This window comes from Siphateles boraxobius, unplaced genomic scaffold (genome assembly GCF_051911475.1).
Source record: "Siphateles boraxobius isolate OS27281-9 unplaced genomic scaffold, OSU_SipBor_1 19, whole genome shotgun sequence".
Lineage (NCBI taxonomy): Eukaryota > Metazoa > Chordata > Actinopteri > Cypriniformes > Leuciscidae > Siphateles > Siphateles boraxobius.
In genome coordinates, this window is record NW_027508799.1 from 34,291,544 (window position 1) to 34,317,386 (window position 25,843).

The 25,843-nt window shown below is 37.7% G+C and overlaps 2 protein-coding genes across 3 annotated transcripts; one reads left to right on the forward strand and one right to left on the reverse strand.

Annotated features, from left to right (window-relative positions):
• The first annotated feature begins 393 nt into the window (after window positions 1-393).
• Window positions 394-11,842, forward strand: dnajc2 (DnaJ (Hsp40) homolog, subfamily C, member 2). 2 transcript variants are annotated; one of them, XM_077235169.1, is made up of 17 exons: window positions 394-625; window positions 1,467-1,657; window positions 1,738-1,813; window positions 1,909-2,007; window positions 2,640-2,781; window positions 2,865-2,945; window positions 3,040-3,105; window positions 4,647-4,738; window positions 4,814-4,935; window positions 7,677-7,826; window positions 8,042-8,130; window positions 8,243-8,312; window positions 8,969-9,153; window positions 9,236-9,336; window positions 9,910-10,020; window positions 10,884-11,044; window positions 11,664-11,842. In XM_077235169.1, the coding sequence occupies exons 1-17, from the start codon at window positions 565-567 to the stop codon at window positions 11,730-11,732; spliced, it is 1,866 nt and encodes a 621-aa protein (XP_077091284.1). In that variant the 5' UTR covers window positions 394-564; the 3' UTR covers window positions 11,733-11,842. The 2 variants fall into 2 exon arrangements, with proteins under 2 accessions (XP_077091284.1, XP_077091285.1); XM_077235170.1 differs by having other exon boundaries at window positions 407-625; window positions 7,677-7,835; window positions 8,051-8,130.
• pmpcb (peptidase, mitochondrial processing subunit beta) lies at window positions 11,777-25,121 on the reverse strand. The gene is made up of 13 exons (XM_077235171.1): window positions 24,897-25,121; window positions 24,507-24,623; window positions 23,392-23,478; window positions 23,172-23,301; window positions 22,896-23,094; window positions 21,250-21,329; window positions 20,630-20,736; window positions 18,828-18,971; window positions 18,592-18,752; window positions 18,430-18,515; window positions 16,557-16,645; window positions 14,274-14,349; window positions 11,777-11,962 (listed from the first exon to the last, which is right to left on the reverse strand). Exons 1-13 carry the CDS (start codon window positions 24,975-24,977, stop codon window positions 11,898-11,900), a joined length of 1,422 nt encoding a protein of 473 aa, XP_077091286.1. The 5' UTR covers window positions 24,978-25,121; the 3' UTR covers window positions 11,777-11,897.
• Window positions 25,122-25,843: the final 722 nt, after the last annotated feature.

The following is a 25,843-nucleotide window of genomic DNA, read 5'->3' on the forward strand; positions in this document are numbered from 1 at the left end:
GTCAACATTTGAAGTGAATCAAAAAAGGTCATCAAAGTTGTTCTAAGACAAGAATGAGTATTGCTCAAAATTCATGTATAACTTTGATGAAAGGTTTTGATCCACTTCAAATGTTGACTACTGTATTCTGTATATACTATAATAATTACCAGCAAAATACCGTCGTTTGACTTTGACTTGTTACTACACTAACGTTAACGTTAAACCTGTGGTGTCATATTATCCGGGCATTTTCGTTACAAAAGAAGTTTATTCTGCTTCTTACATTGTTAGAAAGATTAATTTATTAAGGTTTTACAGTAGTAATGTTAACTGGTATATTGGCGGGAACTTTGGTTAGCATGGTTAACTCCTCTAACGATCTCTGGTAGCGGAACCAAATGTCAGCATCGCCCCGCTGCGCGTCGGAAGACTGTGAGTGTAACACAGTTTCCCAGCAGACAGCTGTGTGCGGCCCATGTGGATCTGATAGACCCGGGCTAAACAGCAGCTTAAGAACATCAGAATCAAGCCTGTCGTTTCTGCTAATGCGAGCTGTTCTGTGTCATCTGTGTGTCTGAGCTAATGAAGATGCTGAAGGAGGCGTTAGACGGGCAGCTTACAGAGCTTTATAACGCCGTCGCCGGTAAGAGACATTGAGTGTGTGTGTGTGTGTCTGTCTGTGTGAGTGAATCTGCAGCATCACACACTCATCTGGACACCTCACACATTTTCATTAGAGTGCTTAGTTCATATGCAGATGATGTGTTTAAATCGTTTTGCCATATTTTGTCTCTGAGATGAATCTTTTGCAAGCTCAGATGAATGAAGGCACAGACACAAATGATGAGGTGTTTTCTGTCAGCAAACTTTCTTTATGCTTCTTGTAGATTGCTTTTTATTTTTGTGTAGGGCAGTTTTGTTACCGCGCGTTTGTCTTAAACACTCCTAAAATATATTTAAAAAAAATAGGGTTCCTTTGGAAAATCTAACGTATATAATTAAAAGTAGATGTATTTAATGAGATGCAAGATAGTGTTTAATAAGTAGATACTTAGGAATGTTAAATAATGACTGAACGTGTATATGTGTGTGTGTGTGTATATATATATATATATATATATATACACACACACTTATATATATATATATATATATATACACACACACACACATATATATATATATATATACACACACACACACATATATATATATATATATACATAAACACACATATATGTATATACATAACACGCATATGTATATAAACACATACACACACGTATGTTAAAATAAAAATCTTACAAATAAAATTATCTTAACATTATTATACATTTTAGTGTGGGAGGAAAGTTCTAATTGTTCTGTATTGTGTGCGGTTGTCCTTTGGATAATGAGATAAAATGAAATAAAAAAAAAGAGTGACCGTTAATAGCCTGTGAAACAGTCTGACTGTACGAGGAGTTTGTGTTTTCCTGCATCAGCCTCAGTGCAGGTCCAGGTGGAGCCGGTGGGTCGCTGGTTCGAGGCGTTTCTGAAGCGCAGGAGCAGAAATGTGTCGGCTTCGTTTCAAGAGCTAGAGGAAGAGGAGGAGCTGTCTGAGGAAGAGGAGGATGAAGAGCTTCAGCTGGAGGAGTATCCAATGCTAAAGACACTGGACCCCAAAGACTGGAAGGTGTGTAGAGACGTGTGTGTGTGTGTGTGTGTGAGAGACTGTGAACTCCATGCATTGACACGCTTCTCTTGATGTTACAGAACCAGGATCACTACGCTGTCTTAGGTCTAGCACACGTCAGGTATAAAGCGACCCAGAAACAGATTAAAGCTGCTCGTAAGTGCTTGTTTTTGCAGTGTATTTCCTGTCATCTCTACTTTACTAAATAATATGCAGGATGTTTAGTAGTAACATGCTGTTGTCGTGCTCAGATAAAGCCATGGTCCTCAAACATCACCCGGACAAGAGGAAAGCAGCAGGAGAGCAGATCGTGGAGGGGGATAATGATTATTTCACTTGCATAACAAAAGGTTTGACTTCAGTGCTTTATCATAAATGAAAATTATGCTTTTTGTGTTTGAAAATCTTTAGAGGACCTGTTATGGTCTTGTACAAAGGTTTGATGTTGTTTTTCTCTACTAGAACAGGTTTTCCTGCTTGAATGTTAATTATTTTCCTCATATTCTCCATTGTTGCGGCTCCTCTCTTCCCAGTCTGTCAGTAACGCTCTGTTTACTTCCTGTCTCTATGAAGCCCCTCCTTCTGAAAAGCACACTGTGCTCTGATTGGCCGGCTGGATCAGTGTGTTGTGATTAGTCGAGCGCTTCGAGTGTGTTTGGGAAATGTCCCGCTCCTTACCATAACCGCCGGTTGAACATATTACTAACTAACTCAACCAGGCTCCGCCCCTTTATTCTGCGTATGAATTATTTAAATGAGGAATATTGTGACGTGTTCGTTCCCGGAAGAAACTCAAGACTACAATGGAGGAGTTTCAGGGAGTTCAGAAACACTGACACTGATATAGAGAATAACTCTTTTTTTCATGCTCAAACAGCAACATTACACACTAAAGAAAGATGAATATGGGGAAAAGCAGAATAGGAGCTCTTTATGATCGTTAATATGATGTTTTCTGAATGATCATGTTGTTTGGTTGCAGCAATAGAGATCCTGTCAGATCCTGTGAAGCGCAGAGCGTTTGACAGCGTGGATCCAACATTTGACAATGCGGTTCCTTCCAAGGCAGAAGGCAAAGAGAACTTTTTTGTGGTGTTTGCACCGGTGTTTGAGAGGAACGCAAGGTAAAAAACTAAAAAGTCACATGAGTGATTCATATGACACATCCAGTGCACAGAAATCACACCTCCGTATCTCTTTCAATCAGGTGGTCTCTTAAAAAACACAGCCCGAGTCTGGGAAACATGGAAGCATCTTTTGAAGATGTGGATAATTTCTATTCCTTTTGGTATGTGAATTTATCTAATATATTTTGAGCCAAAATGATGTCTAAATTCATGCCTGAGGTGTGAAAAATAATACAAACCTTTTCATTTCTGAAGGTACAACTTTGACTCGTGGAGGGAATTTTCATATCTAGACGAGGAGGAAAAGGAAAAAGCTGAATGGTAAATTATATTTATTCATGATATGCTATTGGTTAAATTGTTACTGCACAGGGTTGTTATTAGGGGTTGGGGAAATAATAGATTCACATATGAATCACGATTCTATCTTCCACCGATTCAAATCGGTTCACAAACTAAATGTTTAATAATGTGATGTGGTTTCAAAGGAGGAGCCCGCTTAGAGAGCGCAGTTCATATTAATATCTTAACAAATAGAAAATAGCCGTGAATAATGTTAGTTTAGTTAGTCGAGCACTCGTAAAGCTTTCGTGTACAGGCTACTTTAGTTTTTACATACAAGAAGCACGTTCAGCGTAGACGTGCAAGCGGTTTTCTGTGGTAACGAACAAATACCAGCCTATAAAAGAGAATGAGCATGTCCTGTATCTGAGGCTACAGTAATAAATATTGAGAATGCAATGGCCCGTATTATATATCTCTAACTCTAAGATCAGCCACTGATCAGGGCTGTGTTTCCCCAAAGCATCGTAATCTTGAATTCATCATAGAACAATTACAACCAATCAACTAAAGCTTACGATGCTTTTGGGAAACGGAACCCAGATCCAGATGAATCTCACTTCCTTTCATAAATATGTCTGTCTACTTGATGCTCGCTCATTTTAATAAGTTAAAAGAAGAGCGAGAGAGGCGAATACGAACGCTGAGCTGCGACGGGCTAGATTAAATGATCGCAGTTATGAGGTGTATAATGTCGTTCATTTCTCTGTTGTTCGATTCTCGATTTTTGAATCAAATTTCAATTCGATATATGCATAGATTGTTTTTTTAACATGAACATCAGTCAGAAATTAAGTGTTAACAGTGGCATGTTAGTTTTTTGTTTTTTTACCCCTTATCCCAGCTTAATGCACACACAAAAGTACAGAATAGCACCGATAAAAGGGAGAATAAATAACAATAAAGAGTTAGATCTCAGAGAAGAAAATAAATAAATAATGTTTAGACTGTACAGGACTAGTAGGTTACAACACAGAGGTAAAAGACATATTTGGAAGAGTTTTTTTCTCTTTTTATAATACATTCTCAGTTAGGGAGAGAAAGGGACCGACAATTTTATAAACAAATCATGACGTCCTGAGGCTCTAAATGTCACACGTTCATAACTAGCAATATTTGACATAAGTTCCATCTATTCATCATATGAGGAAAGTGTGTCTGACTTCCAATGTCTCAGAAGCCACAGCTAAACGGCACCATAGCATCTGTTGTCGAGATATACGCATATCCTCCGGTATAATACCCAACATACACATGGCAGGGTTGCATAGATTTGATTTTAGATTTGATCATAGATTTTAAATCTATGCATATACTGTATCTAATTGAAATTTGATTCAAAATCAAGAATCCATTTGAATCGAATTGTGGGATTCCAAAAGATTTCCACCCCAGTTGTTAGTCGACTAAAACCATAAAAAACCCACGTCACTTGAAATAAAATGGATTTAAATTGAAATAAAAGGAAATATTTAAAAATAGCTGTATTACTATCTCATTTAATTTGTCTGTTTCTGCAGTCGAGATGAGAGAAGGTGGATTGAGAAACAGAACCGAGCCTCTCGAGCTCAGAGGAAGAAGGAAGAGATGAACCGGATACGCACTCTTGTTGGTGAGTGTCATCGTGTCAGACACGACAGATCTCGCTGTGAGCGGCTGTGTGAATGTGTGTGTGTGTGTGTTGCAGACACCGCCTACAACTGCGACCCGCGAATCAAGAAATTCAAAGAGGAGGAGAAGGCCAGGAAAGAGTCGGAGAAGAAGGCCAAAGCCGAGGCTAAGAAGCGGGAGCAGGAGGAGAAGGAGCGGGTCAGTCCCACTGAACACTTCCTGTTTCAAATGACAGATGGGTGGTCAACTTTATTGTCATTTATTACTTTGTGATAGTTTTAGTCGCGTGCTTTAATTAGTGTGCTTTCCTGTAGCCGTTACGAACCACAGTATGTTGCATATCAGTAGGGCTGGGTATCGTAACAAAATTTTCGATACCGATACCTTGACTTCGATACCGGTTCCTGAACGATACTTTTTTCGATACCAATTTTATCAATACAATACAAAACATTACCTAAATAAAAACTATTATTTTTTCAGTTTGTTGACTTTTTTTACACATATTTTGATTCTGTAAAAAAGCACCAATGCTAAAGTTTTCTATGTTTCCTGAACATTTAACAACATGTATTCTTTACTTCAATGAGCTCATTGTTTCTGCCTTAACTTAATGCATTGTTTAACAATGAAACTGAATGAAAATTAATTGAAATGCATTACACACAGTCACCCCTGATAACAGATCACTCTAAATTGTAATTTAGACACATGCATTTTCTGTAAAGCTCCTTTGAAACGATATGTATTGTGAAAAATGCTATACAAATAAATGTGAATTGAATTAAATATAGGCTACTGGGGTGCGGGATATATGCCTCGCGCTCAGCACACATGAAGCTTGCGCAAAGCACTGGCGGAAGTAGCCTAATGATTATGGATGTGTCGGGAAACGATAGCAAGGAGATATTTTAATTGTTTATTAATGAACAAGTGTTTTCTAAACGTGTTGGCTGCAAAGAGAATTATTGCGAATTTGCGATGCTGACTCGTCATCCCTGCAGTAGTGAACGCGCGCGCGCCTATATGGATTAGGTAATCAAACTATTTATTTCTAATTGTTTCGTTTAAAAGTAGATATATTTTGAACATATATAGAACTATTTCTCATGTCTGTGAGGCAAGTATCCTATACGCTGAGTTTTGGTTATGTGACGCGCTCCAGTTCTTGTAGTCGAAGGCGGATAAACTTCTACTCTCGAGTGTATTCTGTGCGCTAAGTGCCTTATCAGATTTACCTGTGTTGCTGGTCTTGACAGCATTTATCTTGTCGAAAATATTGCATCGTGTGCTTATGGCATCGAGTCGGGTACATAAGTACACTTTTGATAATTTCCACATATTTTCTATCTATCTGGGTTGGGACGCTTACACACACACACACACACACACACTACAGCCTCACGTGCGACGAGGCACGTCTATGGCAGCCGCGTAAACTAGTGTTTTTCCGCCACAGCCAATCATGCTGCATGTTTATTGTTTCACTGACGTTGACGAGATTAACCACTTAGGTACCGAAACTTGGTACCGAAAAACAAGACATGTTTCGATACTCGGTAGTATCGAGGCAATTCGGTCGGTACCTAAAAAGTACCGAACTCGGTACCCAGCCCTACATATCAGTATTCAACAGTTGAAGTGGATCAAAACCTTTCATCAAAGTTAGACATGAATTTTGAACAATTGTTCTTGTCTTTGGACAACTTTTGATGAACTTTTTTGATCCACTTCAAATGTATAGACACACACACACCCATATGTTTATATATATACAGTATTTAAACTTGATCAATAACCATGGGGGTTTTTTTCTGTTACTAGTTGCAAATGTTCTGTTTCCAAATAAATTGAGTAAATTTATATTTTAATACTTTAAAGTTTATTTTACATTCCTGTTGTACATACTATCTACTTGCCATAGTAATTACAAAAACTAGGTATTAATTAATGAACTAAACCTAACCTAAACCCATGTTAAGCTCCCGTGTAATTATATATAGTTACTTTATATGACTGTAAGATTAATTTCAAACTGCAATATTTTCACTTCCATGAAAATATACTTGTTTGCAATCAGCACCTCTGTCGTCTAAATCATCTCTTTTATCATTTTTGTTTCAAGTTTGGTTTATTTATATATAGCACCATTAAAACAGCAGTTGCTGACCAATGTCCTTTACAACATCGGATAAAATAAATACAAGCAAAAGCAGTAAAAAAAAAACAATTTCACAAATAAAATCAAACTAAATAGCAAGAGAAAATCAAAATACTAACAAGTCAAATACCAAAAATATGTAATTTGATTTTTGCTGTAATACCATCTTTCCCTGCGTGTGTGTGTCAGTGTGGTGCCTGAACGCATTCATTTAACGATAGTTCATGAACTTGTTCATATTTTGGGTGAACGTGAACTGAACGTACTGTATTACTGCCTGATGAACGTTACTGTGAACTCGTTCATTCTGGTGTCTGTGAACAGCAGCTCTCTCAGTTTAACTTCGTTCAATATAGTGCCAGATTTCTATAGAGCGAAACACCGTAAACAGGCCTTAATATCTAGCGGAAAAACACCCAATCTGGCAACACCAGCACCAGCGTCGCACCGCCGCATGCGTCATCAACACAAAAAGCAGCAAGGAGGATCGTATGATCATTTAAACCAGTTTATGACAAGGTCGTGAGGATGGGAAAAATCTTACATTTCTGTGCAAACTTTGCCCGCCGATAAAATAATTGCTGTCTGTGGTTCTATATGGGCTGTGGCAATAATTGTGAAAAATAATAGCTCGCAGCAACATATGGAAAAAAAGAACTATGAAGTAGTTCAAAATTTTAAAGTATGAACTATGAACATTTGTGAACTGAACTTTGAACTAGTTCGTGTAGAAAGTGATCTTTCCCAACACTGGTGTGTGTGTTGTGTTTCTCCATAGGCGCGTCAGGCCGAGGCGACAGCGGCTCGAATGCTGAAGGAGAAAGAAGAGGAGGCGGCTCGACAGGCGGCACAACAGGCCAAAAAAGAGAAAGAAGCGCAGAAGAAGGCCTTCAAGAAAGAGCGGCAGAAGCTCAGGACCACGTGCAAGGCAAGAAACCTTAATGACTTAAATTTACATTTATATAGCGCCTTTCACCAAACCCAAGGACGCTTTACAGAAGAATACAAGTTATTCCAGGTTAAGGAGTTTTTTTTCCAGGAAGTTTTTTGAAAGTGTCCAGAGAGGGAGCATTTCGAATGTCTTGTGACCTTCCCTGCTCTCTGTGAGACGTTCATCTTCATATCTCTCTCTGTTTCTCTCAGACACAAAACTACTTCACAGATAATGAAGCCGACAGCGTCAGGATGATGGAGGACGTGGAGAAACTGTGCGACCGCTTAGAACTGACCAGGTGAAGGAGTCGTGTTGTGAAAACTGTTTGCTGGAAAGCCTTAAAAATAATGTCATTCATAAAGTTTTATCAAAATGTAGGAGAATAATTGTTGTTTTTGTATCATTTGTAGTTTGCAGACTCTGAATGAAGCTTTGTCCTCTGGGAATAAAGAACAGAGTAAAGCGGCTCTGGAGAAACAGGTGAGAGAAACATCGCTTTACTTCATGCATGTTGTTTTCGTTGTCAGCAATTACTCTGTGCGTGTATACACAAGTTTGGGGTTAAGATTGTTTTAATGTGTTTGAAAAGTCTCTTCTGTTTACCAAGGCTGCATTTATTTGATTAAAAAAATACAGTAAAAACACTGAAATATTATTACAAATTAAAATGGCTTTTTTCTATGTGAATATATGTTAAAATGTAATTTATTCCTATGATCAAAGCTGAATTTTCAGCATCATTACTCCAGTCTTCAGTGTCACATGATCCTTCAGAAATCATTCTGATATGATGATTTGATGCTCAAGAAACATTTGATTATCAATGTTGAAAACTGTTGTGCTGCTTCATATTTTAGAGGAATAGGATGTTAAAAAGACCTTTATAAATAAAAAACAGTACCACTTTATACAAATACTACTAATAATCATTAATAATAAAATTTAAAATAGCTTATTATAGTTGTCATTATAATATCTGAAATATCTACTCTTGTTGTAGTTTACTGCCATTTTTGATCAAATGAATGTGTCCTTCCTGAATAAAAGTATTCATTTCTTTTGGGAAAATTAGTCTTCTGGACCCCAAACTTCTGAAGGGTGATCCTGGTTCAAGCGTCGTGTGTGTGTGTGTGCAGGTGCAGGAGGTGAACGTTCAGATGCAGAAGGAGAAGGATGCAGAGATCCAGGCTCAGCAAGCGTCTCGCAGCGCTGAACACGCCAGCGGAGGAGGAGGAGGACTCAACAACAGAGGCTGGAATGAGGAAGATCTGCAGCTGCTCATCAAAGCGGTCAACCTGTTTCCCGCCGGGACCAACGCCAGGTGAGTCTCCATGCAAATCTGCCGCATCGCACATCGCGGATGATCCTGGTGTTCCTGACTGAGGTGTGCTGTGATTGGTTAGGTGGGAGGTGATCGCCAACTACATGAACCAGCACTCCAGCAGCGGGGCCAAGAGAACCGCCAAAGACGTCATTAATAAAGCAAAAACACTGCAGAAACTTGGTAGGTAAAACTTGTTTTTGTTTTATGGGCTTGAAATATGCTTAATTTACTTAAAGAGGTCATATTATTCCCTTTTACAAAGTCCTGATGATGTTTTTGATCTCTACTAGAACAGGTTTTCCTGCTTGAATGTTGATTATTTTCCTCATATTCTCCATTGTTGCGGCTCCTCTCTTCCCAGTCTGTCAGTAACGCTCTGTTTACTTCCTGTCTCTATGAAGCCCCTCCTTCTGAAAAGCACACTGTGCCCTGATTGGCCAGCTGGATCGGTGTGTTGTGATTGGTCGAGCGCTTCGAGTGTGTTTGAGAAATGTCCCGCCCCTTACCATAACCGCCAGTTTAACACACTACTAACTAACACAACCAGGCCCCGCCCCTTTATTCTGCGTATTAATTATTTAAATGAGGAATATTGTGACGTGTTCGTTCCCGGAAGAAACTCATGAGTTATATAGACACTGATATAGAGGATAACTCCTACTGGAGGGACGTTTTCATGCTTAAATGGCAACATTACACACTAAAGACAGATGATGTAAAAAAGCATAATATGTCCTCTTTTATTTGCGACAGATCCTCACCAGAAAGATGAGATTAACCGAAAGGCCTTCGAGAAGTTTAAGAAAGAGCATTCATGCGTTCCTCCTACTGTAGACAACGCTGTGCCATCAGAGAGATTTGACGGTAAGTTGCCACAGTTTACACACTGCAAAAACAGTTCAGCGTTACAGTATACAGTCCGTCTTGAAAAACGCAATTATGCGTATGCATAATCAGCCAAAGTCCGCATATTTATGCGGGGGCCGCATTTTTTCAAATACGCCGCACTTTCGTCGCATAAATTGCAGATTTCCACGCAAAATATGCAGGGATTGCATGATTTCATAATCCCCGCATTTTCGTTGCCAAAAAGTAACGGATATATTAGCAAAAGCGTTTACTTCAAACCATTTTTCCGTTCCCATGTGAACATTATGAAGTGACATAATTACGCGCCGTGGTCATCGAAAAGCTACAAATCCCGCGATGAAGCCCGCAAATCAGTCTCATTAGCTACTTCTGTAAAACAGGAAGCACGTTTTATTTTTTTATATTTTATTTATTCATTTTTACAGAAGTTGTAGCATATTCCTTTTGAAAAGCTACAGGATTTGTTTGACTCATCAATGTTTTGTAAGTTTGAGCCGTGTGTTTATTAAGGTCTGACGAGAACTTAAATATTCCCAGCACTTTCTGTGATGTAATGCTTGCTTTTCAAAGGAAGTAATAAGAAATAACTCTTTCCATTAAGGTTCACACCCTAGTGTGAACAGGGTGTTGGTATTCACTTTTTTTTTCTCTCTTTTTCATCAAACCGCAATTTTTGTAAGTTCCCCCAATTTCATCGCATTAAAATTGCATAAATATCCCGCATATTCCATTGTATTTTTTTTTTTAAGAAAACGTGCCACATAATCAAGGATTTTTGCCCGCAACAATCACACAAAAAACCTCTGCATTTTCCTGTAAGGACGGAGTATAAGCCCTTCTCCCACTGTGTCCTGCAGCTCAGAGCGCTGAGGCCAACTCTGCACCCTGGACCACAGAGGAGCAGAAGCTCCTGGAACAGGCTCTGAAGACCTACCCGGTGAACACCCCCGAGCGCTGGGAGAAGATCTCCGCCGCCGTGCCCGGACGCTCCAAGAAGGACTGCATGAAGAGATACAAAGTAAGGCTTTTATGGCACGACTGTTCAGCCAATGTTTTATTTTACAAATAATGACAAGAAAAAGAAACAAACAATAACATATTAATAAGGTAGAATTAGAAGCTACAAGTAATAAATTAAATGTTGTTTTTTTTACAAAAAATATTATATACAGCATATGACAAAATCTGAGACACTTTTCTTTTAATGCAAGTTTATTGAATAAAGCATTACACACTAGTATTAAACAAATGACAAACAAAGCAATAATATTAGAGGTAGAATAAGGTGCCAAGCAAAATTATTATTTAATGATTTACAATACAATTTAAAATATCCGAATAAAATAATGTTATATCTTATATTGCAAGCTGATTGCCAAATTGATTATTAGCAGAACAAATAAATGTTTTAAAATGTTTTTTATTTATAAAATTTAAAATATCTTAATATAAAACTATTAATTATATCTAAATATAAAACTATTAATTAAATCATCTTTATATTATATAAATTTTATATTTGTAACACTTTTATAATAATGCAAGATGTTTGTTATAGCATTGATTTACAGAACAAATGATGACCAAAAGAAATAATGCAAATATTAATGTGAATGTTTTCCTGTCTGTTTCTCCAGGAGTTGGTGGAGATGATAAAGGCTAAGAAAGCCGCCCAGGAGCAGGTCTCTGCTAAAAACAAAAAATGACAAACGTGCCACAGGGAAAGAAAAACACACATACACACACAAAACGTGGTCTTTTAACTTTATTGTGTTGTTCTTTATTTTATAATAAAATAAAAATGGGAAAAAAAGCACATTAAGTTCTAATTTTTGTGACTATGCAGACGGTGTACTGGTTCACTTCAGTCCTCACGGCTTTAACCAGTACATGCCACCGCGGATCCTGTTATAGTCTGGAAGCTGCTCGATCGGACCTGCAAACCATCAAGAAGTGTTTGATTATCAGTCATTTACAGAAGCGCTTCTCAACTCCGGTCCTGATGCAGGACGCTCCTCTTATCTGACTTAGACTAGTATTACAAGTTTTACATTGGGGCCAGTTGCATAAACAGCCATTATGGTAAGACTGTCTTAAAGGGATAGATCGCGTAGTTTAACAGCGTGGTGCTTCTGTGTTGTATGTCACATGTAGACTCACTATTGGCCGACGCTGGTCATGTGTGTGATGCATGTGATTTACAACACAGAAACACTGCACTATTACACTAGTGAACTCACTCAAAGCCCACAAAGAAGGAAATGAATAGTTGAAATAAAAAAATTGCGCACAAAGTATTCTCGTCGTTTGATAAACTTAAGATTGAGCCACTGTAGTCACTTGGACTATTTTAACGATGTCTTTAATAACTTTTCGGGGCTGGCAAGTGTCAATCCCTTAGAAGCCTATGGAGGACCCGACCCGACCCCGACAGGCATAAAGATATTTTCCCGAGACCGACAGTTAAAATCCCATTTTTTTTCTCATACTAATGACACATGTGCGTTTGTTTGTGCTTTTATTAAGCAACTGTAGGAAGACATTCGGAAATGTCAGGAGGATGAGTGCATCAGCGCACACGTAGAAACAAGCGCACTTAACGCAGGCGCGCATGCACGTGTTTCATTGTCACGGCTACATAAACAAATTTCCGCACACAGGAAGACAGATGTTATGGTAATATTTTACATGTATTTTAATCACAAAAACGAACGTTTGCATCACGTGAAAGCATCAGGCACATTGCTACCAACATAATAAGCGGTTTTAAATTTAAAATGTTCAATGCCATATCGCGCTGATGTGACCGAGCCCGACCCGAACCCGAGCATAATTTCTAAATATCTGTCCGAACCCGGCCTGGCCCGTCGGGTACCGACGGGTCTCGTCGGGCTCGGGTCGGGTATCCATCCTCTAGTCCAAATGACAGTTTCAGTGCAGCTTCAAATGGCTTTAAACGACACCAGACGATGTATAAGGGTCTTATCTTGCGAAACGATCGGTCATTTCAAAAATAAATAAAAAAGTTTAAGTTTTATAAGCACAAATGTGACGAATCTTTTTTTGAGTCATTTCGTTCATTCAATGCACGAAATGACTCGAAAAAAGATTTGTTCATTTTGATGAACGAGTTCGAACAGGAGAGTCACGAATGTGCATCACAGAACAGAGCAAGGCGAGCATATGTGCTTATAAAACTTAAACTTTTTATTTATTTTTGAAATGACCGATCGTTTCGCAAGATAAGACCCTTATGCATCGTCTGGTGTCGTTTAAAGCCATTTGAAGCTGCACTGAAACTGTCATTTGGACCTTGGACCGTTTGGTACCCAGTGAAGTCCATTATATGGTGAAAAATCCTAGAATGTTCTCATCAAAAAACCTAATTTCTTTTCGACTGAAGAAAAAAAGACATGGACATCTTGGATGACATGGGGGTGAGTAAATTATCAGCAAAAGTTTTTTAAAAAGTGAACTACGCGTTTAATACCACTAACAAGACTCAAAATAGCCCCACACTAACACGCTAGTATAATGAGGGTCTCTACCTGCAAACCAAAACATTGAGAACTTTGTAAGTGTACCGATAGATTAATAAGATACTTTATATGATATATCTGTGGTTAAACTAAAACTAACGTTAAAACTGGGTACATTCGATTATCATGAAAACACATCCCAGAGAACGGTCGACTCTGACCCATGTGTTATTTAGCCCTAGGTTCATTTTTGCCCGGAATTGTCCTTTAACACAGGCTGCGTCTGAAATCACACTCTCGTGAGTAGGCTAGGTACTTATTCTAAATAGGCACTTACTTTGTGAGCACTAAAAAGAATGTTCTATTTCATATGAATGTAATCTAGACTTCATTCACCAAGTTGTCATCACGTGACCTACCTGCATCAGTTACGTAGCTTCACTACCATTAATAAACCCTCTCCCGTGGCCTCATGGGATAGTAAAGTGTCCATCGTATACACACTTCAGAATCTCGCCGGTAGCAGTAGTTCATCCGGGTACTTCTACCTATTCTTTTATGAGTACTGTGAATTCAGACATACTACTTTTGTCTCATACTATTTTTAACCCACTATATAGTAGAAATTATGTGATTTGGGACACAAAACTGTGTTTACGCAACTGGCTTCTGGAGTCTCTACTAACGAGCTGATGAGTTGAATCAGGTGTGTTTAATTAGGGGAAAGTATAAAATATTTCACCATTAAAGTTAAAGATGGATACTCACCAACAGCTGCTATAGCAGGAGCTTTATTGTAGATGTATTTCATACACACGTCCTTAATGGTCGTGGCGTCTATGGCCTGAGGATAGAAGCATTAAGACTTGGGGTGAGTTCACACTTGTAATTTGGTCTTGACCAAAAAAAAAGTATTCCCGGTTCACATTGGCATTTTTAACACCGAACATAATGGCATAGGGATATGTTCACAACCTGATAAGTCATCATTTATGACGTATATTTTGCGACCGAAGATCCAAAACAATGTTGTGTTCAAGGAAAAATGCGCTTGCTGTATGTGCGTAGCCATATATGATGGTATTTTGACCAGCTGAGAACTCGTGAAGAGCTTATAAAATGTGTAATGGGATAAAAACAGCGGCAGGAATCTCTCATTCACACACACACCCAGATCTGCAGTGAGGAGACGCGGTTCTGATGCCTGTACTGAAGTGTGATGAGCAATATCACAACGATGACGAGGAAAAACAGGTATGTTTAAGCATTCATTTTTATTTAGGGTTGCATGTTGTGATACGTCTGGTTTTTGGTTTGTTTACATGACTTTGGTCCGTCTTGCCTTTATTTCATTCGAACCGTGGATCGAGACTCATGTTTTCAGCAGTACGGTCTCGGTCCGCTTGTTTGGTGCACCAGAGTTCAGATCGTTCACACTTATTCGAATGAACCGCACAAACAGAGCAATCGCACCAGAGTTCGTTTTAATCCATCCAAACATGCCAAGTGTGAACACACCCTATTTGGACAGTAACCGTTTCTCACGGGGACGTAAGGTGAATTATTTATTTTCTCTTTTTTTTTTTTGACAAACACCAAGCTGTCAATTTATTTGCTGTCTAAATTAAAATCCTAGTTTAAATGGAAACTATCCAAAAGTCCTTTTGTAAATTATTTTGGACCACTGTGCCAAGCACCGTACGCTAACTGTTGTGCGTTGCGATAATATGCACGCATTTTAAATGTTAATATTTTTATAACTGAAACGATGGTAAATATTAAGTCATGTAAACTTTTGAAATGGGCCATTATTATTATTCTTATTGTCCATTATTTATTAAGTAAAGGATAATGTACATCCAGCCGATGGTTGTCTCAAAATAACCCCCGACAAGATGAGGAGGACCCCGACGCGAAGCTTAAGCGCAAGTAGTCGTGTAATAAACAGAATCCCACTTATTACACGGCTACTTGCCACAAGTAAATAGTTAGACTTGAAATATTTTATTATGTCTTTAAACGCAAAGCTTCCACAGAGAGAGCGGTTGCAGCGCGGAAAGTTCAAACTAAACGGACATTTAAGAGATACGATATACAGTCATTCATATCACTTATTACACTCCATTTCACCACATAAATAATTATGGGGATAAGATATATTGATTTCAGATTAAACTTTTAAAATCGTACCTGTTTGTATCTCATAATCCAACAGTGTACAAAACAATAGTCACAAATTGGCAGCAGCTGTTTGTATGAAACGAGAGAGAGCGAGTCCATGATACTGGGTGGCATAATTAAATAACTACACAAAATATTGATTCGACTGAGTTTTAATATTTTATTCGCTCATCAAACGCAAAACTTCCACGAAGAAAAACCGTTCCTAGCAGGTGCATAGCGCTACTTACTTCAGTGAGTCTGCGTTATCTGTTTTGAGCAGTTGTTATCTGGGAATAACTTATTGCTGGATGGTGCTATTGACCAATCAGAATCAAGTATTCCACAGAGCCGTGTAATAACATTAGATGATGCATTAGTTAACATGAACTAAATATGAGCAATCTATTTTTAGAGAATCTATTAACTTTTTTAATGTTCGTTAATACATTTGTTCATGTTAGTTCATAGTGCATTTATGTATGTTAAGGCCTTGCCTAGAAATTATCTAACTCAAATGAACGCATTTCATGAGGCCCTGAACATATAATTTTTGTTAAACTTTTAATAAATTGTTGATAGATTGTACAAGTTTCATGACTTCCATTAATAAGACATGCTTTTTGATTTTTTTTTTTAAATTTAATTTAACCAGTACAATGGAGTCCACATTTTTTAAAATGGAATCCAGAAAAATTTAAACAGAATGAATTAACATTCCACCATGAATAAATCACCATCCGAGTTATGTTTTTTTTATCTCTGAGGTGCAAATGCAATTTTACAGACATCACAATGAGCACCAATTCCCGTCCAAATAGGGATAAAGCGGTGAACTCTTGAGAAACGGATATAAATGTGGGTCAGACGTCAGCATGTTTGTTTACTCACATCTATTCTGGCCTCCAGCTCATGCAGAGGAATCCTGCGACTGTAACACAGCATCTGCCGCCCGATGTCCTCACAGATGGGAGTGGATCCTGGACGAGACAAACACTTTAAAGTCACCATGAAATCAAAATAGACAAGTTTTGTTTTTTAGTGCAGTAATTATTATAAATGATTAATCTGTGCTTTCTTAATTTTTTTTCATAATCCGAATAACTTCCCCTCCTTCTTGCAGCTCATCTCATCTCTGATGACGAGGGCGGGGCATCCTGTCACTCACATGTAGTGGTCAACCGATATATCGGCCGATATTTGGTATTTTTAAAATATCGGCATCGGTCGATACGTTTTTCTGATTGGCCGATGTGTTGGAAGCGGGACTTTTATTTTGACACCAGCGCCTGATCACACACAGCGCTCACTCACATTCTCCGTCTTCATTAATTTACGATCTCTGTCAGTCATATCTAATACTTTGTTAGACAGAACTGGTAAACAAAGAAAGTAAATGGTATGTGAAAAAGTTAAGCGTTGCTTTTATATTATTTGTAACAGAAAAGGCAAACAATCAGGCTAAATACTTTATCATTTACAGTCAACATTCAGCAAATGCGCATCTACATCATTTAAACAAATCTCTGAATATCTAATAAACATTTAATTTAGCTAACCTTGCAGATTTAATGGAATCCAGCTGTGATATCTTGTGAATTGTGCATTTGTAGCCGGCATAAACGTGTTACTGCGAGTGACGGTCGGTCCGTGTGAAGTGAAGATCAGCTTCACAGGAGACGCCATCGAAAACTTTAAATCTTTCATTTTAAAATATGCTATGCTATATCCAGTTGCACTGTGTCATATTCATATCGTTTTCAATGTGTGCTGTATGTAAAATTAGCGTTACCTTGTCTTAATTTGAAAAAATATAATTACCAGTGCGTAGGAAATTACCAGATTAGTGAGTGCCCTGTTACAGTGTTTACTTCCTTTTTATTCACATATTCATATATTTTTAAACAATAACTTTATTTGCGAAAAATACTGTAATAGGATTGCAGATTCAAGAAGTTGTCATCTAAAGTATAAGCATGTTTATTTTAAAGGTCCCATATTGGTCCCACAACTTTCTGAAGTTTTATTTTAGGTTTTGATGTCCTTAAGAATATATATTTGCGGTATAAGTACCAAAAACCATGTCAATATATTTTTACAGCTCCTTTCTCAGGAGCTCTGCCAAGAACAGGTCGATTTTGGCATGTCTACTTAATATTCAAGAGCCTCTCTTCTGATTGGCCTGTTGTTTTCTGAGTGACCCACCATTGGTGACTGAGTAGTTCTGACATCACAAATATACGGAAGGCACAGCTACTTTATGCAGGCTGTGTGCATTTGTCTGTGGATCGACCGTTTTTGAAACTTCTATAGTAGTTTCATAGCCCCTAGACCTCTGTTATCATGAAAAAAGCCAGGAAATTTCAGTTGACGATATGGGACCTTTAAGGATTTGTTTTCTAATTTATTAGATAATGATTAAAATAAGTATATATATATATATATATATATATATATATATATAAAAATAAATAAATATCGGTCACCCTGCTCTTTAAGATATAGGCACTGGCCATCAAAAAAACAATATCGTTTGACCACTAATCACATGAGATCAGCCAATAGCAAATCACATGAGATCAGCCAATAGCAAACCACAACCATCCAATCAATTCCCCACAGAATCAAAATGAAGTCCCGCCCTACATTGCTGTTATTGTTCCAGAAGTGTTTCACTCTGATATACTTCACAATAGGGAACAAAAGACTAGCGCATTGAGTTTAATGGCTTAAAAATGTTTGTGATTTGTGACGCTACACCTACCGTCCAAGTGAAGCAGCATGTTTGTCTTCAGCAAGTTTTTAGCTCTGTTCACTTCGCTTTCAGTCACGCTCGTACACAGAGACATCCTAAATCAAACCGCATGTTAATTGCTCATCCGTGCTTTCAGCTCAACAAAGAAGGCGAGTAAAGTCAAGCTCTCACCATTCCAGCTGAGTGAAGCGCATCATCTCGTTGACGGTTCCCGGCTCGCACACCATGTAAAGCCCCCACAGACCTGTATCTGTGTAGCAAGTGTTAAAGGACTGGAAACTGTGGCACAAGTTCCCCTGACATGCCATCTGGGCCAGTTTACTGGACAAGTTCTACAAGAAAACGAAGTCTGGTTAGTTACTTTCATGATTTTTCAGTGTAAAGTGAGTTTAGTGAGAGCATCTTACCATCCCGCCACCGAGGGACCGATCCCAGTTCCCAATGAGCGTATTTGCCACCATTAGAGGAATAGTGTCTGGATGTGACCAGCCGACAGCCTCAACGGCAATGGCTATATGAGCCAGAGGCATCTTATCATCTCGGACACGAATCTGTGAATTAAGGGCAGAACACATAGGCAAGTCTTTTAAAGAGGATCTATTATGAATTGTTGTTTTCAGGCTCTACTAGAACAGGTTTTCCTGCTTGAATGTTGATTATTTTCCTCATAATCTCTATTGTTGCAGCTCCTCTCTTCAGAGTCTGTCAGTAAAGCTCTGTTTAGTTCCTGTCTCTATGAAGCCCCTCCTACTGAAAAGCACACTGTGCTCTGATTGGCCGGCTGGATAAGTGTGTTGTGATAGGTCGATGTCATAAAGGCCTCGTTTATATTGCATGTATTGATGCCCAATTCTGATTTGTTGCCTATATCCGATTTTTTTGACCGTCTGTTAACACGTTCTTTCAATTGTGACCAATATCCGATTCATGCGTTTACACTTGACATAGATCTGAAACATCGCGCATGCTTAAAGGGGGTTCTCGCACAGATGGACGAACGCGAAATATGCTTGATGCTAGCTCTGCGATGTTTGCCAAACATCACCATGATTTTGAGGTGGAGGACAAAAAGGGCCATCATTGCAGTCGGTGCATGTGCTTCAGTTATTGTGTGCGAGAGATCTCAGGACTGGTGGGAATATACAACACGCAAAGTGCGTATCTATAGCCTACCTCTAATTATATTTCTTGCGCCACTTGTACGCCAAAAATATTTTTTGCGTGCATTATACGCACTGTAATCCCCTTGGTTAGGATTAGGGGTGTGTGGATTGCGTATTACATGCCATAAAGTGCATATTATTGAAATTACCATTGATTATTGAAAGCGCTATATAAATGCCTCATTCATATCATATGCATGCGAAAACGGCGTATCATATGCACGCAAAAACTATTTTTGGAGTAAATGGCACGATAAATAAAATTCATGCTATAGATACGCACTTTCATGAGATCGTGGCGTGCTTTAACGAGGAGCAGTGGGCCAGAAATTTTAGGATGAGCAAGCCAACCTTTGATATGTGTCAACGTGTGTCCACACTCCTCTCCTACGACGACACCATCCGTCCCTTTGCTGATGCACGTTGTGGTTTCTCTCGTCATTAAACCGTGGAGACGTAGCCTAATGCCTCAGAAAATCCCATCTGTCTTTTTACATGAGTCGCATTGGCACATTTCTGATTTATTTCCACGTATGTACGAGGCCTGAAACCGGTTTCGAAATATCCGAATGCATGCGTTTTTTTCCGTTTACACAGTCATAAAACGCATCCGATCTGTGTCACATACGAGCAAAAAATCGGAACTGGGTCACATTTCACTGACCGTGTAAACGAGGCAAAAGTGATGTATACAATATAGCAAATCTCAACTGCCTGATTTTTTTATTTCGTCGCAAAATGTAATATTATCGGCCAGCTCTTTATATAGTTAATCAAACTTTATCTCCATACATGCAGTATAGTAGCATAAGCGATATGTACAATATTGCAAATCTCAACGGCTTGATTGTCACAAAATGTAACTATATTATCCCCCTCTAATCACTATAAGGTAGTAAGATATTATAAACACTAACATCATGATTTTCAGTAAATCTGCTTTGAAAGTTTTTTAGAGAAAAGCGCTCGAAACATAACTTGTGTGTAATAACCATTAATCTGAATTATAATTCTGTTAGTGTAAATAATGATGTAATGGTGTTTACCTCACTCCCGGTGAAATGGCAATGCAGTAAAGTCTCTCCGCTGTATCTGGCCGGCAGCTTTCCAAAATGAAACTTGGCCAAATCGATTAACTCATTATGTGACACTCCTTAAAAGACAGAAAAACAATACTTGGCTTACTAATGGTCAAAATCTGTGCCAGTAATTAATGTCAACAATTAAACCAAAGGAAATGACTTACATAAACATGTTCAGTGATGCTGTGCTACAGTGGCTGCATCCGAAATCACATACTTCTCTACTATATAATAGGTGAAAAACTATACGTGACAAAAGTAGTGTCTGAATTCACAGTACTCATAAAAGAGTCAGCAAAAAGTAACTGGATGAACTAATACTTCCGGCGAGATTCTGAAGTGAAATACAATGGACTCTTTACTATCCCATGAGGCCACGGGAGAGGGTTTATGAATGACAGTGAAGCTACTGGTAGGTCACATAATGACGACAACATGGCGAATGTAGTACATCCAGATTACACACACATTCATACTATACAGAACATACTTTTTTTTAGTGCTCGCAAAGTACTTGTTCAAAACAAGTACCTACTCAAGAGAGTATGAAATTTGTGACGCAGCCACTGTTTCTGTTGCTTTACCTCCGGCTGCAGCTAATACAATTCGTGGCCCCTTGTAGTGTGTTGTAATGTATTCAACCAGATCCCCTCGATTTATAGTTCTGAAAAAGAAAAGAAAAATCAAAATGTAAGAACATCAGATTCTTCATACTGTTTTAAGGAAAGAAACTAGTCAAAACCAGGGTTTTTTCATGCACTGGTCAATTGTGGGATTGGGGCTATTTTGCTTCCTTAACGTTCAGACTAGTGGAAAGAAAAAATCTAAAATACACATTTAAGTGTTTATTTTATTGCACTTTATCTAGTTGCCTCTGTAGATTACATATCTTTAAAGGCGGTGAGTGTTTTCAGAAATCATTTACTTTTTACATACACCAAAATTCACAGTTTTATTCCTATCTGTATTCTGAAGGTTTTTACAGAAATTTTTGTTCATACATCATTCGCCTGATTTATATAACAATTTATTTCTAAAAACATGGTAATTCTTTTTCTGGCTGCTGACAATATTTTCTGATTTATGGAGTTATAGAATGAAATCCAAAAAACCTTACATGTTTGACATGGAGTTAAAAACTTAAACTCTAATGTGTCACCCAAATTATTTTGAACCTGTCTTTATCTAATGTTCATCAATGTTATCTTTCTTTTCTGGACATTTATGCTAATTTGTGCATATTTAATTATGTAATGCTTTGTTTACATATAAACATTGCAGAAAATCAGTGCTCTAAATTATTCAAATTATCACATAAATAGTTATATAATGCCTTGCTTGCATATTTAAACATAACATTTCAGAAAACAATTGCTCTAAATGAAAATGCTCTAATGATCTAACAATGAGCTGTCAGAAGCATGGTTACTACTGTTAACAAACTATTAAAAAGGTTTTTGTTAACTGAAATAAGGCTGAATTCAAATGAAATATTTATTAGATGGAAAAACTTAATGAAAATTAGAAATGTTAATGTAGAAAAGTAACTGAAATAAGTTTAAGTTAAAGCTCAAATTGCTAACTGGAAATAACTAAAACGGAAGTAAAAATAAATTTAATGTAAATAGTAAAAAGTAATAAAATTATCAAAAGCACATAATCTGTAAAAACCTTTAACTCTAATTTATCAACAAAATGATACAAGAATTTTGATCCTGTCTTTAGCCAATGTTTAAATTTCTGTTATGGAAATGTATGCACATTATTTATGCAAATCTAATTCTAAATCTAATTTGCATATGTAAACATACGATTTCAGAAAACTGGGAATGGAAAACATTTGTCTTAAAGGGGTCATCGGATTCCTATTTTCCACAAGTTGGTATGATTCTTTAGGGTCTTCATGTAAAGTTTGTAACATAAAATTCCTCAATGGCTGTGTAAAACAACACCCGTTTTACCTCATATTGCTCAGAAAATCCAAACGGCTTGATTATTGAGAGTGTTTAGACTTTTTGAGGAAAAAAAAAAAGTGAATGGATTTTTTTCATTGTATGGTGGTTGTGTCCACACACTGCGAAGTCACATTTATATGCCAACCATCATATAAAAGTGAATTTTGCATCCGATGACCCCTTTAATTTTATCAACTGACGAAAGTATGGTGATATCTAAAAATTTTACCCTGTTTTTCACACCTTAATTGAAGACGTAAACTAGTGAAACATACTTTATGTTCTCCGAAGGACCCAGGATGGTTCTCCCGAGAGGTGTTTCCTGATAGGCTGTAGCGTGCAGGTAATCGAAGACCACTTCCTGTAGGTTGGTCTCCACTTCCTGCATTTCTCTGAGAATAACTCCACGCTCTCGCTCGATCTCCGCTTCTCCCAGCGTGCTGTTCTGGATGATGTCAGCCAGGATTTCCACCGCTGGGAAGAGAGACTGATTTACAGTTCACCCATAATGCTGTTCTGCCTGTCACGACGGGCTGGTGATTGGTGTTTACCTCGGGGCAGATCTTTGGAGAAAGCTTTAGCGTAGTACACCGTCTGCTCTCGGGAGGTGTAAGCGTTCAGATGAGCGCCCATATTCTCGATCTCCAGTTCCAGGTCGAGCTGTGACCTCTTCCTGGTGCCCTGAAACAATTCAATGATTTCTGTACTAAATTGTACTTAACTGTTTTTAATATTTAGACAGAGAATTTTGCAACTCATCATTTCTCTTACCTTAAATGCCATGTGCTCCAGGAAGTGAGCCGTGCCATTATTGCTCTCATTTTCATACCGGCTCCCAGCATCAATCCACAGACCAACCTGGATCATGTGATTAGAATTTAGATATTATGATTATTTATATTTACTCACCCTCACAGGACTTGTTTTTAAATCCTACTCAAATCCTTTTCATTATTATTTGTTATATTTGTCTCGTAACTCTTTATTTTGATGGTCCACTACTCCCATTTAGACATTGTGTTGACTATAAGTAACTTTGCAATTACATGTTAGTTGACGTAACAAGCGCGTTAGTTGACATGTAACGAGAGTTAGTTGACAATGTGTGTTAGTTGACATAAGTGTAACGTTCCTTGTAGTCAAAACAATAAAGGGGATCATCAAAATAAAGTGTAACCATCTGTATTATCTACTACTTATACATTTGTATCTACTATTTACATATTTAATGCACAGTCTAAGTAGCAAATTGTATTCTGTATATCGGTGTATATGACGAATAAATATCTCGAATCTACTCCTTTAAAGTCACTATGAAGACAAAATTGACAACTCTTTCTTTTAAGGAATATTGCAGCAGTGTGTATTATAAATTATTTATCTGTGCTCGTAATTTTTTTTTAAGTCATGTGCCTCATAAGCTTTAATTAAAATAGCTTCCCCTCCCTTTTGGAGCGACATCTCTTCTCTGATGACGAGGGCGGGGCAACCTGTCACTCACATGACATCAGTTCCAATCAATTATCTTGTTTGAGAAGCCGTTTCACTCAGATATCACAATAGGGAAGAAAAGACTAGCGCAACTTCAGCTCCATGCCGACTTTAAGATGTGACACTATGATATACAACAAATGCATTATGACATTTTCTCTCGTTTCAATGAAATAAACTACATCGATTGGGTCTTTTGTTATTCGTATCATTATTTCAGACACTGCCGTGTGGCACCTCCCTCAAAAAAAGGACATCACCACATGTCCCAGTTTGAGAATTTTGTTTAAAAAATAAATACAATTGCCTTTCTAATTTTGTTTAATAATCATATTCATCGACACCTGGCTGACATTGAAATTTCAAAGCTCATTTAGATGTGAGGGTTAACTCACCGTGCATGTGGACAGGCCAGAGTCTTCAGATGCCACCCTGAGCCCGTTATCAAGGGTCGTGACCTTCGTCTCAGGTACATTTAAAACCACGTGACTGACAGCCTGAATGGAGCCAGTCTGAAACACAGACAAAACTTTAAAGCACGTTATATACTAGTGTTTTACTGAGCAGCATATATAAGGTAAATAGCCAAACGGATTTGAGTGGTAATAAAATTAAATGTCTGAGTAAAGTCTTTTTTCCCCTTCATATTATGATGCAAGTTTGCATCATTGAGACCAGCGTTCATACCACAGTCTCAGCCTGGCTGTTTTAAATGATTTCGAGGACTTAATTTTCAATATTTAGACATTTTAAATTATATTAATGTTATGTTTGTAATCTCTTACCCTCTTGCTAACTGTTGTGTTCAATAATTTCTTTATAAAGTGTCTCCCAGCTGCGCCGAGACGCTGCACGGACGCCGCCATGCTGTTTACTGACCGACTGGATGACGTCGTTGAAAGACGAGTTCCGATTGGGCAGAAGAACGCTTACGTCATGCATTATTCAACGCGGCTGTATCACACAAGATTAATTAAGATAATTTTATAATAACGTAGGTCACATGAATAAGCGCTATCATCCCGTCGACAGCTTGAACCTGTTATTCTTACGCCGTCTAGTGGAGAAATTTTAAAATGCATGATAAGTTCACTTATGTGACCATCAGATGGCAGCTCTGAGTAAAAGATAGAAATACACATACGCCAACTTCATGCGATATGTTAACGTTAATTTAATTTATTTGGCACTTGAAGTGATTTATCATCATTGATAATATAAGATGATATAAAGTTGGTATTTGACATGAGAATCTGTCATAGACTTAACTGACAATCACTTACATTATATGTTGAATATTTTTTGTCATTGTGCATACTATGCTTCTGTTAGTGTGATTGTCATATCTGGTTGTTATTTTTTTTAAATAATTTTTATGCAAAGAATTTTGAATTACCATTGTGTATAAAATGTGCTAAATAAATAAACTTGCCTTGCATATGTCCTTTCTAAACTGTCTGAATGTGTTTTGTACTTTTAATAAAAGTTTCATAATCAAAAAATGTTTCTCTGCTGGAAATTACAAAGTTTTTCAACCCATTTTCAGGGCCATAAGGTCTGAATGATGCCATAGTGTGATAGTAGTTTATCACTGTTGTGATAAAGAGTTTAAATTTGAAGTTAACAAAGTATTAATAGATGGTTTGGGTTTTTATGGGAGTCTGTAAAATACCAGTTCATAAGAGACATATGAGTCTCTGAATATGGACATATACTAAATAACTGAGCTCTT